Source organism: Rhodamnia argentea, chromosome 7 (assembly GCF_020921035.1).
Source record: "Rhodamnia argentea isolate NSW1041297 chromosome 7, ASM2092103v1, whole genome shotgun sequence".
Taxonomy (NCBI): Eukaryota; Viridiplantae; Streptophyta; class Magnoliopsida; order Myrtales; family Myrtaceae; genus Rhodamnia; species Rhodamnia argentea.
In genome coordinates, this window is record NC_063156.1 from 28,259,651 (window position 1) to 28,277,941 (window position 18,291).

General features: G+C 38.5%; 3 protein-coding genes across 5 annotated transcripts; 2 read left to right on the plus strand and 1 right to left on the minus strand.

The window, feature by feature from the left end:
• Positions 1-4,187: 4,187 nt before the first annotated feature.
• On the plus strand, positions 4,188-7,592 carry LOC115749740 (protein MODIFIER OF SNC1 11). Of its 3 annotated transcripts, none has more exons than XM_048282265.1 (6): positions 4,188-4,630; positions 5,464-5,544; positions 5,639-5,767; positions 5,907-6,004; positions 6,052-6,082; positions 6,219-7,592. In XM_048282265.1, exons 1-4 carry the CDS (start codon positions 4,305-4,307, stop codon positions 5,986-5,988), a joined length of 618 nt encoding a protein of 205 aa, XP_048138222.1. In that variant the 5' UTR covers positions 4,188-4,304; the 3' UTR covers positions 5,989-6,004; positions 6,052-6,082; positions 6,219-7,592. The 3 variants fall into 3 exon arrangements, with proteins under 3 accessions (XP_048138222.1, XP_048138221.1, XP_030542552.1); XM_048282264.1 differs by having other exon boundaries at positions 6,052-6,077; XM_030686692.2 differs by lacking the exon at positions 6,052-6,082 and having other exon boundaries at positions 5,907-6,035.
• Positions 7,593-9,669: 2,077 nt separating this feature from the next.
• Positions 9,670-12,287, plus strand: LOC115749739 (pentatricopeptide repeat-containing protein At2g37320). The gene has a single exon (XM_030686691.2). It carries the CDS (start codon positions 9,772-9,774, stop codon positions 11,356-11,358), a length of 1,587 nt encoding a protein of 528 aa, XP_030542551.1. The 5' UTR covers positions 9,670-9,771; the 3' UTR covers positions 11,359-12,287.
• A 4,913-nt stretch (positions 12,288-17,200) lies between these two features.
• LOC115749693 (NAC domain-containing protein 2-like) lies at positions 17,201-17,699 on the minus strand. Its single transcript, XM_048282665.1, has 2 exons — positions 17,307-17,699; positions 17,201-17,224 (listed from the first exon to the last, which is right to left on the minus strand). The coding sequence occupies exons 1-2, from the start codon at positions 17,697-17,699 to the stop codon at positions 17,201-17,203; spliced, it is 417 nt and encodes a 138-aa protein (XP_048138622.1).
• Between the last annotated feature and the right edge of the window lie 592 nt (positions 17,700-18,291).

Below are 18,291 nucleotides of genomic sequence, written 5' to 3' on the forward strand. Positions count from 1 at the left end.
TGAAATTTTAAATTAATGTCTCTTTCCTACATTGCATTTTTTTATTATATATTTTCTCCTTCAAACCTTATTTAAACTATATTAAAAAACTAAAATTTTATTTAAACAAACAAAGCTGGAAAAATAAGATAATAACAAGGTCTCGCCGATGGACCATTGTTACTGCCGCCTTTCACCAAAGGGGCTGGCCTGAGATGAGCCGGTCGATCCTCACCAATCCCAGGCAAGGCCCCAGTGAGCCTTGCTTAAATTTTGGTTACACCAGTCTTACCTAAGTTTAGCGAGGTTCACTGATCCCGGTTGAAGGTTGGCATCACCCAAACTGGGGCGCCCGCAACCCACATTTAGGTAAGCGCTGGTGAAGCCTCACTCGAGCTTGGTGGAGCTAGCTACAATTGCTCAAGGCCTGTGATGGGCGGTGGCACCCACTGTCCGGGGCCCGCCATTTTTTTTCTAGCGTTTTTTCTTAAATAATCTTTTTAGCTTTTTTAGTTTTTTAATCTAGTTTAAATAATATTTGAAGAAGAAAATACTAATAAAAATACCATGTGGGAGAGAGAAATTAATTTAAGAATGTCAAGTTAGCATTTTCCATAAGACAAATTGACGTGTTAGTAAAAGGATTTGATTGTACCAATTTATTAAGATTTAAATTTTAATTGCACATTTTAAAAGCTTTCAAACACAATTGCACTTTCATAATAAGTTTTAAAACTTCTAGTGCATTTATCCCTTTATTAAAAATCCTTATATACTCAATTCAACGTATAGCAAGTATAATATTGCTAGAATTGTAATCATGACAGTCATAATGAAATTTAAAAATTATTGTACTAAGACAATATAAATCACTTTGACAGATGATTAAATATGGTGGGTTTTTTTTTCTTTTATATTCGAAATCACTATGTACTTATTGACAATTTTATATATGGCGGTCTTCTAAAATCGAACTAATCATGGGCCCTTGTTTTTCTTTTTGACTTGACATGATCGAATGGTAATTGTCTTATAAGCAATCACTGGTTTTTTTTAATTAAGCAATTACTGTTTAGTTAGTAGCATTTACTGTGATCCTGAGTTTTGCTACATGTTATGTCAAACAGAATCAGAAGTAATTTAATTCGTTATGGAAACGTGGATATTATTGTGGTTTTATAGTTGTTGATATTCTTTCTATTTGTGAGATATTGTTTCGGGTAGCGTCAGTGTATTCTTCTACAAAATATACCGCAAGAGACGAACTCAATTTTTCTCTTTGTGGTGATATATAGGTATGTTCATAGATTGTTCTTCTCTATAATGTGTCGATATATTCTGCCTATCAGTGTCTTTTTTCCTAGAATACCAATAGACACAGATGTAGATTTTATATATACACACACACACTATCACATATTTCCTTGGGGAAAATTTCGTTCAAGGGCCTGAAGTGCAATAATTTTCTCAAATAAAGGTTCGAAGTGTAACCTGTTTCAAATAAAGATACGAAGTTCGCTCTTTGTTTCAAAAAAGGGCATGACCAAAAGCATTTTAGTCATTTCTTTTTTGACTTTTTTTTCCTTTTCCTTTTCTCTTTCTTTTTTTTCCTTTTTCCTTTTCTTTTTTGCCTAGCTCTTCACCGGTGACTGGTCTCAATGGCCAGCCACCGACAAGGGTTGTTGGTCTAGGCCGCAGATGACCGTAGCTGCCTCTCCTGGAAGAGCCGAGGGGGGCCCTCGCTAGCCTGGCCCGGGCAAGTCGAGGGCTACCACGGCCGGCGGCCTCACCCAATCCATGAGATCGAACGTACGTGAGGGAAGCCGAATCAGAGCTTGATTTGGCGGCAAGGGTAGTCCTCAAAATTTCCTCGAGCCTGTCGAGAGCCTCGCCGGGGCGAGCCGAGGGCTAGCCTTGACGGGCTCGCCCAAGTGTGAGGCAAGAGCTTGAAGCGTCATGGAATCCAAGAGAAGGAGATGGGCTCCGACACGGGTGTCGAATTCAAGAACAGGCTCTTGAAGCGAGTCGAAACATTGGACTCGAACGATTCTAAGAGCGAGGAGTGATCTTCCATCTTGGAACGGACTTTGCTGAATGTTTGCCAACACAAGAATCATCCCTTTCTCTCTTAATCTCGGGTGGAAGACACAATAGAAGGAGGAAGAAGAGGAATGTTAGGTTCGGGAAAAAAAAAGAAAAAAAAGGAAAAAAGTCACAAAAATGAAATGATTAAAATTCCTTTGATTAGGCTTTTGTTTGAAGCAAAGAGGATACTTCAAGCCCTTATTTGAAACAAGATTCACTTCGGCCCCTTATTTGGAAAAATGAGGGCACTTCGGATCCTTAAATGGAATTTTCCCTATTTCCTCGTGTAATTAAAAAGATTGATATAATTGACCTTTGCTACGTACGCCGATAACAATATATGTATCTTGCCTATCTATAGATTAAAGTTTGAAAAAGGCTTTTGCCTTGTCACGTAAGTATCAACTTTCGTCATGTGTTCAGGTATTTCCTTTTTGCTTCGACATAGATCATTCATATGATTAGTTTAGACAGTTATCAAAATTAACGAAAAATTCTAAAAAAAGGAAAAAGGACATATTAATTGTATTCAACGAGCAAAAGTCATTTTTTTTTTCATTTACAAACGAAAAGAAAAGGAAATGTGGCTTGCTTCCTTTTTCATCGACCGATTCAGAAAATATTATTCCCGAAAATGATCGCCTGTATTATTTACAATATGAATGAACAAAAAGTATTTTCATCGCCTACGAAAATTGTTTGGACATATATCGCTGTCGGCAACGCAACCATTTTATATTGACTTACTATTTCAAGCAATCATTTTTATGATTTTTTTTTTCGAATCATTCGTTTTGTTGTTCGATTTTTTTTTAATATACGTGGACTCAAGAGAAAATGCTGACAATTTTCTTTTAATGAAAAATGACTTTTTGAAAAATATTGTTTAGAAACTTCATGCTTTCGCGAAACAAACAAAACCTTAATTGACATCTATTTGACATTGCGAAAGCCATAAAAACCGAAGGGTGTGTTATCGATTAAGATTGTTCACCCCAAATCATAATTAGCACTCGCAATTTCAAAACTATTACAATAAGCAAACATTGTAATAAACGGGAAAAACATAATAAGCTTGTAATGTGTGAACAATATGTTTTACAAGAATGGGAACTGGCGGGAGTAATTTGATATAGATCCGATCATTGCCCGACGTCTCATCGGTCGGCTTAAGCCCACTAGAGCCAATGGGATTCGACATGTCGTTTACGACGAATCTGGGCAAATAATTTCATCCTCGGGTCTAAACTCGTCAGTCGCCTGGACCCAATCATTTTGTGAAGAAAATTTATTTATTTTTCATTATGGGTATGATTCGACAAAAAAGATTTAATTCCCGATGTCCGATTCGGTCCACCTATTAATTAGGTTTAGATTGAAAAACGACTTTTTTTCGAAAGGCAAAAACGATATTTCCTTTCATGTAAAAAATAAAAAGTCTTAAATTTTCAAAAAATATGCCGAAAGAGCCGCTTTATTAATATTTAGGATTAATACCACGAAAAATCCCAAACTGATACACCCGTGATAAATTTACCCCAAACCGATACATACGTGACAAATTTACCCCAAATTATTTTTTTGACGACCAAAAATTATAAATTGATATATCTATGAAAAATTTATCATAAACTAATTTTTTTTTACGATAAAAAATCCCAGATTGATACACACGTGACAAATTTACCATCTGTTAAATTTGGTTAATACCACGAAAAACCTCAAATTGATACACATGTCACAAACATAGGGTGAAAATCTCAAATTGGTACACCCATGAACCGCCACGTATTATCCAACTCAGGAATTTGACGAGTGGATTTAATGAAAACTAACGGAAAATAAATTTGTCATAGTGTACCAACTTGGAGTAAATTTATCATAAGTGTACAAGTTTAGAGTTTTTTATGATCTAAAAAATAATTTGACGTAAATTTATCACATGTGTATCAATTTGGGGTTTTCCGTGACATTAATCCTAATATTTACTCAAATTTTGCAAAAATTCAAGTGTTTCGAAATTAACAAAAACAAGAACAAAAAATGTTCGTGCAACATGATTTTAATTAAGTAAAAAAATGTCTCCATTTTGTTTTTTTTTTAATATGTGAAAATAATCATTAAAAGGGTCCCCGGCGAACGGAAAAACAGGTTCGTCTGCTAGTTCTGCGCTCGTTTCCGGTTTCTCCTCCGACCCGAAGATCGATCGTACGAGCTCATCTCCTCCGAATCCTTCAAAAATGGCGACCAGGCCCATCATCAACCTCAACGAGAAAATCCCCTCCGAAGAAGAAGAGCCGGAGAGCCCCACACAAACCCTAGACTCCGCTGACCCGTCCCCGACCTCAGAGCCCGACCGGCAGGCCTCGTCTTCGGCGGCAGATCCAGATTCCGGGAAATCGCGCAAGGAAGGCGAAGAAGGACCGGTGAAGGGCACGACCGCGACGGTCGTCTCGAGCGGCACCGGTCCCGTGAACGACATCTACAGGAGGATTCGACGCGCCGAGCGGTTCGGGATGCCGGTTCAGCTGTCCGAGGAAGAGAAGCGATATTCTCGCGCTGAGAGGTAGACATTTCTGCGATGCTCGTTCGTCCTCCGTGTGGTTATTTTGCGCGGGCGTTGCTCTTCATTTGTCGCTGCAGTTTCTCTTTACCGTTTGTTCTGGGAGAGCATAGGAAAGCGAGAGCTGCTTGAAGATTGATATCTAAAGGCAGGTGAAGAGACGTCCGAAATTATTAGAGTATGAATTTGTGCATTTTCTTTTGGGACAAGGCAAGATGTAGGAGGTAGGTAGTTGCTCATATTGCGAAACGGAAGTCGCTTGTTAGTTGTTTCTTAGGAATAGGAAGATGGTCACTGTCGCTTTATTGCTTGAATGGATTTCTTTCATGAGCACACCTTTTCATGTTTCTGCGCGGTGTAATTTCGTCACCATACTTATGTACCGCTGTTGGCTTCTTGATTAGTTGTTGCTAGTTTCATATTTTTCCTTTGTCAACTCGTAGAAATGAGCTTTTGATTTTCGCTTGAAACTGTAAGATGCAGGACTCAGAACTGACATGTTATCTTGTGAATTTTTGAGATAAGTCTCCATAGGCATGTCTATCATTGGCACATTGTTAAGGAAATTTCAGATTGATTGTGATAATCTCCAACAACATGAACTTTATGGTGCCTTTTTTTCGGGGGTGGGCTTTGATACTATGATTCAAATCTCACAACAGCACCTCACTACGTATGTAAGTTCAGTAGTTCACTAGAAATTCAGTATTTAGTCTTCTGTGTTGGAATGTAATATGGCTTTCCAGCCCAATTTTTTGTCTTGCAACTCTCATTCTTTTATCTTCTCTTTGTTATTTTGCAATTAGCATGGTAAATCTGGAATGATCTCGCTGTAGGTTTGGCACTGGGTCTCTTCTGAACAAGTCAGAAGCTCGTGGTGAATCAGAGGCACTGAAGAGAAAAGCTAGAGCAGAGAGGTGTGCTTTCTTCACTTGCTAGTATCTGTTTGATTCTGGGTGCTTCACTTGATGATTTCACTGTTTGATCTTCATATCTTCCCCTGTTTCTCAGGTTTGGTGATTCGGTTTCATCACTCATCACAGATGAGGAGGCAAAAAAGAAAGCCCGGCTTGCTAAATTTGGGTCGGGTTCCAAACCCATTGCTCATGAGGAAGATAAAAGGAAAGCAAGGGCAATCAGGTTTTTTGTCTTGTTGCTCTTTCGGCAATAAAAAATAATCCTAAATGAAGAAGTCAATCATAATGAAAGACACCAGTTGATAAGGTGTGCAACTGCCGGAAGGAGCTGAGATTTGACATACCTTTTTGCTGTTTTCTAGGTTCTCTAATCTTCCAGCAAGTTCCCTGTCCCAAGTGAATGACAAGGCAGTGATTGCAGGCAAGGCCACTGGAGGAGCATGAGGAAAGACGGCAACAGCAACCCCTTTTGTTTATACTTTTCCTTTTTCGTGAGTACTTTTTACCCACCTTTTCCGTCTGTTGCCAACCAGGTCATGCAGTATTTATTGTTTTTGTCGGATTGCTCATCATACGTCCTTATTCTTCAGGGAACCTACTTCTCTCATTCTCATTCCTTTTTTGTTAAAAAGTGAGTTATGATAGTTAACAATTGTTTTTTCCCAATTTGCCAGGTGTAGAGTTTGCAAACTTAGTTGCGTCTGACATTTGAAGTGCCGCACAGCCTTTCTAACAAATTCCAGATCCAATACTCCCTTTTCCTCAAACAGCTCTAGTGCAGCGACATACCAAGGTTTCTGCAGGTGAAAGGAAGTTGCTCTTTTTGTTAAGTGTCAATCGTTTTACCCACTTACCCATTGACGCCAGTGGAATCACGAAGCTCCCCCCTCAGTGTCAACTTATCGACCGTTCTTCTGAAAATATCTGAAGTTCCTATTCACAAGCACATCAACTTTCGTCTTGGATGGTTTTTAATAGACTGGCACCAGTGGAAAATATGCTGTTATAACCGCTTTCTTTCAAAAGCTAAAGACCAACTTATTCTACTCATGAACTGGTACAGGATGGGTAGCCTCTCATATCCAAGCTTAGCATGGCACTGAGTGACAGCTTCAGCATTGACTAATTTCTTTTATCTCATGAGATTGCCATTTTTCTCCTGTACTGAGGCACTTTTTGGCACTCTTAGAGTTAATGCACATTTGCTAAAGCCAGTGGTGATAGATAAGGCATTCGCTTTTGAAGTCCGAAGTTTCTGGGGCCGCCTCAAAGCATCTAAATGTCCTTAAAATCTCAATTGGATAGAAAGATTCGGAATTCAGTATTTATTGCATTTTCTATGTTTTCATTCCCATGGTCATGTTTGCCTAGTTTTGATCATTTGGAGATGCTCCAATCTTTAGAATCAGGGTGCATGCAGCTGATGAGACTTGGATCATGGATGACCTTTCTTAGCTGATTGGATTGCACTCGCTATGGCTTTGTTTTTTTCATCTGAAGATGGGAGACGATTATTTATGGTGCTTTTTGAATGATGCATTGCATACTTAGATGCCGTGTAGAACATCTTTTCAAACATGAGGTCTCAGGGTATAATCGAAACGTGCTGGCGCATTTAATTTCAACAAAATCTCTAGATGCATGCCCATTCAATCTTCTTTTTCCTTATGGTAAAGCTTGTTCATCATTTTTTATCGGAAGTCCTGATCTGCTGTCATTGGATAATGAGAGGCACATCCAGTGTGAGTGGAATAAGCTGAAGGCAGAGCTGATAAGTGAATTTCGTCCTTCAGTCCGAGATGTTTATGAAGTTGTTCATGTTTCCTGATTTTGTGACATATTGGAATGGTTAATTCTGATAAGTTGGCACTTGGGAGGATTTTGTTGATACTGCAGTGTTGATGGGTGATTTGTGGATTCAGCCAGGTAAGATTTCGCCAAGTAGGTTTTACTTTGGGGCAGTTTGTTTCCGTTGTGGTGTATTACTTGAAAAAGGTCTTTGTCATGTATACTGGTACCGAGCTTTTAATTTTAGATGTTTTGTGGGATGGTAACTAATGTGCACTTTGTTACAGTTCTGATGGAAACATAGCCAAGTAGATATCTCTCTCTCTCTCTCTCTCTCTCTCTCTCTCTCTCTTATTTGGTTGAAAAGCATATGGAAGAATTCGTAAACCATCCTCACATTTTGGTCCACATATCAATTGGCACGGTCAGTTTTAAAAACCTACAATTAATATCCTTACTTCTGTCGTTCAATTTCAAGTTGCATCTAACATTTGGTCCTATTTACGGTTTTGTTAATCTGGTCCGGCTTTGCTCATTTCAAGATGCATTCACACGTATGGGTCTAAATATGTCGCAATTGGTAGATTTTCAAAATCGACGATGTGTGTCGATATGGGGATGAAAACTAGAGATTGTCCTTGAAATTCTCCTAAACAGAAAATTTGGAAAACGCAGTGTGCAAATGTTTCTGATGCAAGATGCTGCTTATCCTCTGCCCTTTCGGTAATTTCGTTGCATTGGTATTTCAGTCTTTTCCTTTTCCATACTTTTGCCTTGGCATACAGTTGACTCGTTGACTCGTTGACTCGTTGATGTATACACTAAACCTGTCTAAAGTGACATGTTCATATTAAAGCTAAAAATGGATATGAATCATGCTAACAAGTGTCTTAAGAAATCTATCAACTATACTTAATTTCCTCTATTTCTACTGAAAATTGAATACAAAATTAAAATGGAAGAATATTCATCGCCTAAACTATGTAATACCCAAAAAAAAAAAAACTTTGGAATCCCTGATGAAAAATGGAGGAGAGGGACAGACCAATTCAGAACTTCAGATAAACAATGCGAAAATGAGTTATTGACTGTGGGATGAGCTCAACGTATGACCTATAGATATGAAAATCCCGAGCTTTCAAAGTAATATTGAATACGTGTACTACAATAAGTATCACTTCATTGAGATTACATAGGGTTTATAGTTTGATTGCTTGACAAATAATTTAAAAGGATTGCAATATTTAAGTGTCACATAGGCAATTTTGGATATCCTGTATTTGCAGGACTTGATTGCAATTATAAAAAAGATATTTAGGACTTGATTAAAGCAATTGAAATATTTAAAATTTGATTACATTCGATACACAATATTTAAAGAGTTGTTCTCGATTTTTTTGTGCTTTACGATAGCTACTTATATATACATGTATGTATGTATTTTGGGCTAAGCAAGTTTAAGACACTATTTACTTTTTCCCGAGAAAATTATCAAAAAAGTTGTAAAAACTATTATAACTATACAAAGTTCGTCCTAATTTTTTTTTTCAATTTAGTCACAAATCTTTTGTATTTGTGTCAATCAACTTCATCCGATCAATTTTTTGGTCGAAAGTTTATTGACATGGACATCGATTGGCCTACATGGCACCGCCGATGCTGATATAGATAATATTTATTAATTTATCATATTTTATAATTTTTTACATAATTTTTTTCTTCTCTCTTTTTTTCATTTTTCATTCTACTTGGGCTCCAGCCTCTTCGATGGATGGCGATCGCCAATAGGCAAGGGCCGACCTTGCTTGCCAAGCGAGGGCTGGCGAGGGTCGGCCTTGCCATCTTCGAGCCGTGGTCGGCATAGGTGCTCTGTCGAGTGAGGCGATGAGTAGAGGGTCCTCTGTCGAGGGTCTTTTGTGGAGCCTCGCTTGAAGCGGGCGAGGTCGACCCTCACTCGAAGTTGGTGATCCCTGGACCCTTCGAGGGTGGGTGAGCTTCGCCGACCCTTGCGTGTTGCCGAGCATTGGCCGCTAAGGGGGCCAACGTCCAAGGAGGAAGAAGCAAAAAAAAAAAAAATTTAAAAAAATTATTCATGTTAGTGTCTACAGTGCCACGTAGCCGATTGCCATTCGGATCAGCAATTTCTAGTCAAAATTGATCACATTTATTATAATGGCACAAATACAAAAAGATTTAAGATTAAATTGGTAAAAAAAAAAATTATGGCTGAATTCGCCCAATTACAATAAATTTATCATTCATTTTGGGTAATTTCCCGTTTTTTTTTTCTTGGTGCAAGATGAAGATGCAATTTAACAAGTGGCCCCCCCCGGGGAACTCACTCCCATCAAGCATACGGTTCGCATGGATTCGCTGGTGAAAAGTATTTCTCGTACCCCGAAAGGAAACTGAGATTCCTCCTTGGCGCTCTGTAGAGGAATGAACAATGTTTTGCGCAAGAAGACAGCTTGTCGCAAAATCGACCATCACTTAACGTCGACACGGTTTCAGTTCAGGCCTTTCTCCTCCCGCAAACTGACGCACCATCATCCGTTACGAAGCAAGAGACTGGACAAAGCCCTCAGAATCGTAAGCCTGGTAGCTCCCAAAACCAGTGGGAACTTCAGTCGCCAGAACCATCTTCGACTCATCGAGGACTTCTTGGACACGAATTCAAATGCCCGGAAACTCGCTAATGGTTTCAATTCTTTGGGTTCATCTAGTGCTGCTGTGCGTAGTGTGTTCGAAGAAATGCTTGAATCCGCTGTATCTAACAAGAAAGGTTCCGTTTTCGGTGAGTGTTCGTCCAAAGAGGAAAGGGTCGGAGATAGTGCGGTCGGTTTGTCACATGCTTTGAGTTCATGTGGGTCCGCGCGTGATCTTGAAGGTGGCGTTCAATTCCATTGTTTGGCGATGAGAACTGGGTTTCTTGCGAATGTTTATGTGGGGAGTTCTCTGATAACTTTGTATGGTAGGTGCGGCGAGCTGGGGAATGCTCATAGGGTGTTTGAAGAAATGTCCGTGAAGAATGTAGTGTCTTGGACAGCCATTATAGCTGGCTTTGCACAAGAGTGGCAGGTTGATGAGTGCTTGGAGCTGTATCATTCGATGAGGTATTCAGCTTCAAAACCCAATGATTTCACGTTTACGAGTCTTTTGAGTGCTTGCACAGGTAGTGGAGCTCTTGGACAGGGCAAGAGTGCCCATTGCCAGGCCATCCAAATGGGTTTTGCTTTGTACATTCACGTTGCCAATTCTCTTATTTCCATGTACTGCAAGTGTGGATGCATGGACGATGCACTACTTGTATTTCACGAGCTGCCCAAGAGAGATCTTGTATCTTGGAACTCGATGATTGCTGGCTATGCTCAATATGGGCTTGCGCATGAGGCAATTGATCTTTTCCAGGAGATGATGCTGCAAAAAGTCAAGCCAGATGCTATTACTTTCCTTGGGGTTCTGTCTTCATGCCGTCATGCTGGTCTTGTCAAACAGGGGCAGCTTTACTTTGACTCAATGGTTGATCACGGGTTGATTCCAGACCTAGACCACTATGCATGTGTTGTGGATCTCCTTGGCCGCAGTGGTAAGCTGGAAGAGGCTCGTAATTTTATAAAAAGAATGCCTGTTCAGCCCAATGCGGTCATATGGGGCTCCTTACTTTCTTCCTGCCGTCTTCATGGGAGTATTTGGTTTGGTATTCAGGCTGCAGAGAGTAGGTTGGTGCAGGAACCAGGATGTGCAGCTACATATGTTCAATTGTCAAATCTTTATGCGAGTATTGGTCTCTGGGATCAAGCAGCGCGAGTGCGGAAATTGATGAAGGATAAATGCCTTAAGACTTGTCCTGGATATAGTTGGATTGAGATCAGTAATGCAGTTCACAGATTTAGAGCAGAGGACTGGTGCAATGGCCGAGTTACTCAGATTCTTGGCGTCCTTGATTGTTTGATGGATCATATGAGAAATCATGGTTATGTGCCTGAGGTGCATGAGGAGGAGGAATTATCATGTGCAGCGCTATAGTATAGCATGAGGGTTATGCATTATTTTCTAGTACGAGGAACACTCACTTTGGAGATCACATACAGGAAAAGTGCTGTGTTCTCAAGGAGAAATCTCTTCCTAAGGGGAACTTATGGAGCCTCCCTGGACGGATGATAGATTGGGTGAACTGTTTGCGTCCTTTTCGAGTCTGGAATGGTTCAACTCTATCAAGGAAAAGATCAGAAGAGGTGTCTGTTTCGTGCCGCACACAAGTGAATGCATTCTGGAAGCTAATCTAAATGACTTTTTGCCCTTTTCCAGAGAGAAAGCAACAATCAGCTCGGTCTAATAACTCAGTTACGCTGCAAATGGTCTCAAGTTGAGGGCTACGGCACATGAACTAGCGTATGCAGAGTGACCAGGGATTTACGAGTTGCCCAAATAACTGCAAATGATCTGAAGATAAAAAGTTGTTCACTCATCTACAATGCAGCGTGAAGTTGTTACCTTAATGTGCTGCAAATGGTCTGAAGTTGAGGACTATTCATTGGAAATTTCTTAGTGTTTGTGTGGTACGCCACTTTGAATTCGATTTATGATGAAATGAAGCCAGGTATGATGCAGTGCGACTGGGGATGGATCCCTCGAGGGCCATAGGGCCTGGAGGAGTGTTGACAATCAAGGTATACTTTTGTAGACAACTTCTTTCATTTTCGTGATCAAGCCGTTCCATCGAGGCTTACCACACATGCAGCAGGAACACCTTGATCATGCCATACCCACTTAAAGCAGGGAATTCGGAGAATTAAATTATGGAGTACCCAAAACATTCTCTATTTTGCGCCTCAATTTGACTTTGCATCCTGTATTTCTAAAATCATAAGTTTGCATCATAACTAGTCAACATAGATTTTCTTTTTTGGTTGAAAATTGATAGATGTTGAATTGCACCTTCTGTTAATGTGTAACATTATTTGCAAAGTTGGTTTTCGCTTTCCAAATTACATCTATCACGGTTTCTGAAGTCCCCGTCCACCGAACATCCTCAAATCATGAAAAATCCTAGTGTAGCTGCAGCCCCAACTGCTCCCCTCTATTGCTGCCATTACCAACCTTCATCTTGTGCGTCTTTGTTCACCATTCGACCTGGTTATGTCCTATCAGTTTCTTCCATTTTCGTGGGAGTACTCAACAAACAAGACATCTAGACGTGCTTTCTTTCTAATAAAGTTACGAAGAGCACAACATGGTAAAGGTATAACCGTTCTTAGTGAATGATCAGGCAGCATTTTCAGAAACCAGAAATCTTACCTGCGGTACCCTCAAGCAACTTTCTATCACTTTGGGTGTGATGCTTCTTCAATCGCCTCTACTTTTGAAAATCGTTTAAATGGTAATGTTCACCTTGATATGGAGCCAATCTACTATAGACCACACTGACGGCATAAATTCATCTGCAATAAGGAAATTTTTTTTTAATCTAACTAAATTTCAATAAGCGCGTGTAGATTTCAAAATTACATACCCTTGGTCGATAATTGGAATTCAATCGGTCTTGTAGACATAGCATATATGAAAGTTGTCGAACCATTTGTCAAAAACTTTTCCCGACCATCACCCACAGAAGTGACAATTAAACAATGTGGAACAAGCTGTCAATATACTTTGAGTAATGCCTAATTCCCTTGAAATAAAACCTCCAACTTTAAATCAAATTCCAATACTGCATCGATTTTTTTTCGACGACTTTTACTTTATAACCAAATATGCTCACGCATCCAAAAATTGCCACTAGTTTCTTCAAAATTATCAACTCAGGGCCATTTCGAGGGTCTTTTGTGCTATCAAAAATCACAAGCTGCTATACTTGAACAAATTTACCCTAGACTACTTTTTGGGTCATTGAGAATCCCAAACAGGTACATGTGGGACACATTTACCTTATGTTAACTTCCGTCAATTTTATCATGAAATTGTTGAGCTGAATAATACAAGATAATATCTTAATTCACCTACCAAATCCATGTCAGAAACCGGGAGATGAACAGATAGATTTTCATTCATATCTGAGTAGACTTCTATCGGTGGTAGAGTTTGGTTCATAGAGCCTAATGATTAAAAAACTATTACCCTTTCTTCATCATAAGCATATGTAAACATATAGATTTACTCTTCTAATTGTCAGGTCAATTGAGTTATTGCCATGTGTCATTCAGTTCAATAATTTCATGATAAAATTTGATGAAAGCTAACGGAGTGTAAATGCGACGCCCATGCACCAATTTGAGATTTTTAATGACCAAAAAATTAGTTTGGAGGTAAATTTATCATAGGTATGACAATTTGGGATTTTTGGAGATCTAAAATAAGTTTCGGGTAAATTTATCGCAGGCATATCATATTGAATTTTTTTTTATGATAGTAACTATTATTATTTTTTCTTCTCTCATGGGTGGTTGCGACATGGCTAAAACATAAAGTATAATGCTAAAACAACATCATTTTAGTCCAAATATAATTTTTTAATCCAAATTCTATTTAGTGTCAAGAAAATATTCAAATTTAATTTAATTTAAATTGAATCGAAAAGAAAAACTAGCTAAATTGAAAAAAATAAAGAAAAAGAGAAAAACTAGTCGAGGGCATGCAAACGGGGTCGCGGGAAAGGGTCCGCGACCCTCGTCGGCCCTTCCCAGCGATGACGAAGTCTAAAGCCTTTTTTTCAGGAAAACATTATCAAAAACCCTAAACTATATCCACAATAACACATTTACTTTAAACTTTTTATTGTGACACCAAAAATCCGAAACTTGTACCCTTATGACATATTGACCCAAAATATTTTTTTATGACATAAAAAATCCCAAACTTATATCAATATGAGAGAGAGAGAGAGAGAGAGAGAGAGAGAGAGAGAGAGAGAGAGAGAGAGAGAGAGAGAGAGAGAGAGAGAGAGAGTTATTAATTTTTACGTGGTCTTGTCACATCAACTGATTTATTATCATGTGTCATGCCATTTAGCAAATTCACAGTAAAATTTGGTGGAAGCTAATGGAGGGTACGTATCACGCTATTCTAATTTAGAGTTTTTGGTAATCCAAAAATTAATTTGTGGCAAATTTGTGACATTCATACTAGTTTGGGGTTTTTAGATACACAAAACTTTATTTGAGGTAAATTTGTTATAGATGAAATAATTTATGATTTTTCGTGTTGTTAACATTTTTATTGAACATTCAAAGTATAAAAAATTGCTTTTAATAATACAAGGGTTGATTTTTCCACCCCCCCAAAAAAAAGAGAGAGGAATAGAAACATGCAAACAATTGTTGAAAATTTTAAGAAAAATTTTCAAATAAAAGCTTTGAGTGTCTTTATTATCTCAAATAAGGGTCTAAAATAGATTTTGTTTGAAATAAAAGCCTGGAGTTTTCAAATCATCTCAAATAAAGGTTTGAAGTGGCCAATTGCATCAAATAAGGACTTTTCCTGGCCGATGAGCATGTGACTATTTCAATTGTCGAGGAAGAGGTATTTTAGTAAAGAAAATCTAAAGTACATATTTTTAAATACTTTGATTTTTTTTACTTTTCCTTTCTCTTACTTTTTTTCCTTTTTTACCCCTTCCCTCCATCGAGATCTTAGGTGAGGGCTCCTCGCTAGCATCTAGCAAGGGCCTCGCCATCGTCGAGTGCGACGACCTCCGTCAACTCGGTGATGGCTGGCGGAGAGAAGAGGAAAAAAGAAAAAAAGAAAGGGAAAAAAATTCAAAAAAGTAAAAGGACGAAATTACCCTTCGACCAATCAGGTCGGTCTTTTTTTTTTTCAGACTAATATGGTCATTTTTTGCCCTTATTTGAAATAAGATTCATTTCATGCCCTCATTTGAGATGATTTGGACAGTATAGATCCTTATTTGAAATAAAGTTCAATTCTAGCCCTTATTTAAGAAAATGAGAGCATTTCATGCTAGGGGTGAGTATGGTTCCAAGTTCCAAGGTTTGGAGGATAGGCTTCAGATTCCAAAATTGAGAAACATGTTCTGACGGGTAGGTTATATGTTCTAGATAGGTGAAACCTGAAACTTGGAACCTATAATGTAATAGGTAAAAAGTTTTTGTATTTTTCTTGGTATATTTCTTTACGCGATTCCGCGGTATTCCATGATGTTCGGATATGAGTGTGTAATTTGAAACCACTAGTCTAACTTTCATTTTCGACTACCAAGACTTTTATTTCGTTAATATTTCATATTTGTTCGTGTGTCTAAACATAAGTTGTGGTCAGTGGATCATAGCAATAAATGATGGTCATTGAATGCGATGATAAACTGTAATTGTTCAATTAAGAATATAGATGGAACCTGTATAAACCTTAGAAATCATGACATGATCAGTTTAGATTCCAAGGTATACATGGTAGGTTACAGGTTTCAAAAAATAAGGAACATGTTCTATGGGTAAGTTCTACATTTCAAGTTAAACTTGTACAAATTTGAAATTGCTCACTTTTTCTTTGTGCCCTTATTTGAAATTTTCTCCGAATTTAATATGTGAATAGCCTGTTGGTGTGATAATAGGCTATTTAACAAATAATTCGGTTTAGAATGGCATTCCATCTAATCACCAAGTTACATCACGGTAATTGTAATAAACAGATCATAAGCCTAATGATATTTATATACTCGGTCAATCATACATGTTAACCTACTTTTTTTCCTGTGGCGAAATATCATGCAGGACCACCATAGTGTAAGCATTTACGACAAAGAAATTGTCCAATTCAGGTTATCCAATCAGATTATAATAATAAAATTTAATCAAAAGCAGTAGCATAATTGGATATACACTCTTAAAGTTTGTACTTCCACAAGAAACTTGGACTTGATGATCAGTATCTTAAAAGCTTTCCCAGTTCATCATCTGGATCAGATCAGATGGTGCCAATTCTCATCCGATCGTCCACGGTCGCACGGGAATTGATGGCCCTGCAACCGCCATCGGAGGCCAGCCACAAAAACGAACATTGTCATTGTTATGGTCTCCGAAGCTTATTTCGTTAAGCATCTTTAGAAAATCAATGTCGTTAGGATCGGTGTCTTGAGCATCAGCGTAATGGAATGATGAAAACGGAGGTGCATAGGTCCTTTCCGTGCTTTCTTCAACACCTGTCAGGCACGGCGTCACTAGATTATCATGACGAATGGTCGTGTCCGGTGATCGACGAGTTGGCTCATTCTGGGTTTGGTTTGTGATTACACACAAGACCAACTGCAAAAAGAGGACGAAAGTGAGAAGTGGCCAACTGGCCATTGAGATGTATCCAGAAACCGAGAAAGTAATTAACAAAAATAAGGGGAGGAAAGAGATTTAACGAAGATTCGTAGCATGATAATAGTTGTGGCAAAGATTGAAATAACATAAAATATCGATGCAAAAGATAAATAGAGAAAAAGTCATTGAGATCGAACTTGAAATAGAGAAACTAACCCTAAAAATAAAAACAAAAAAAGGGAAAAGGGGTACATAGTCGAAACTAATAGCACAAAATACCACCCAAAAAACGACTATCCGACCCAACAAGCATTGTGGCCTATTGTAACACTCATATTATGTGTAAGTCGGATTATGAACGACACTTGAAATTTGAAAATCAAGGAATCGTACGTTGAAAATAAACTGAGGAAAAACCTAGCCGTGATGTGATACTATGTTAGAATGCTTAACGGAAAAAAAAAAAAACAAACAATATAGTCGAAGAAAGATCACATCTACAGAAAGATATAAATGTGGTACACAAATTATATGTGAAATTTTCACAGGATGCACTAGAAAAATAGTATAAACAAATTGTAGTTTTCGACATCCAACAACAATTTTCCTCAAGAATAATTTGATAAAGGATTCTGGAAAGTTTAGCACAATATCATTTATTACTTAATGGTAAAGCCATTAACTATAGAAGACTAATCGGAGAAATTAGAATACCTCTTGACCATACATAGAGTACTCGTGCATGGTCCAACGTCCGTTCTCCATCTTCTCGTTTCCTGCCGATAACTTAAATGTGAACAGCTTGTTGTAGCCGACGACCTTGCCTTGACCGTCCATGATTTCTCGCTTATTCCCATTGCTCCAAGTCCCGGAACCGGCGGTCCTCTTCACCCTAGACTTAATCATCTTTAACCTAGTGAAGATGTAGAAGCTTTCCCTCGAATTCGCGTCGAAGATCTCCCAAGGGTCTTCGTCACAGTAAATGTCGACCTCGGGCATGAACGGAGGGATGGCCTCTGATTCCCCTTCCACCTTCTTCGTGAGGTAATGGAAGAAGAGGTCGTCCTCGGATGGGCGAAAACGGAAACCGATCGGATACCCATTCATCGGTTTTATTTTCTCTCTCTCCATCTCTCTTCTCTCTCAAGAGCTCTATAATCTGGATCGCTACGTATTGATCTCTGTGTGTGTACGTGTTATTGTTTACGGTTTAGACCAGTAATGTTCATGCATTTATATACACATGTGAGTCTTGGCGGCGTATCGGACGTCTACACCGCCACTGACTCTTTCTATTTTCATTTACGAGATTTTAATGCAATTTTGTTATAGCAGGGTCCATTAGGAATCAATCTTTTAATAGGATCGGCAAAGGCAAAACAAACTTGCGAGGGAAATCACTCTCGAAGTAGTGCTCTATGAGCGCCACGTCATGGCAGTACCTAGTCCACTCATCATTGTATCAAATGAATTTTTATCTCCACTCATAGCATGAAATCCCACGCTTACAAATCAAGGTCAAGAACTGGATTTCTGTAGATCATGATCAAAAGAGGATATAGATAATATTTAAGTGCAGAGTTATAATCTTCAGTGCTCAAAATTATCTTCCGCACAGATAAGAAAATTTTAAAGTCAGAAGTAGATTTCAAATTTTGACGGAATAAAAGGAAAGATTACAACTCTTCACAGTTTTGAA

Coding starts and splice junctions, on each gene's coding strand:
- LOC115749740 (XM_030686692.2), top strand. CDS start 4,305: ATGGCGACCAGGCCCATCATCAACCTCAACGAGAAAATCCCCTCCGAA. Junction 5,545..5,638: donor AGAAAAGCTAGAGCAGAGAG/GTGTGCTTTCTT, acceptor CCTGTTTCTCAG/GTTTGGTGATTCGGTTTCAT. Junction 5,768..5,906: donor AGGAAAGCAAGGGCAATCAG/GTTTTTTGTCTT, acceptor GCTGTTTTCTAG/GTTCTCTAATCTTCCAGCAA.
- LOC115749739 (XM_030686691.2), top strand. CDS start 9,772: ATGAACAATGTTTTGCGCAAGAAGACAGCTTGTCGCAAAATCGACCAT.
- LOC115749693 (XM_048282665.1), bottom strand. CDS start 17,699: ATGAATGGGTATCCGATCGGTTTCCGTTTTCGCCCATCCGAGGACGAC. Junction 17,225..17,306: donor ACTCTATGTATGGTCAAGAG/GTATTCTAATTT, acceptor TAAACTTTCCAG/AATCCTTTATCAAATTATTC.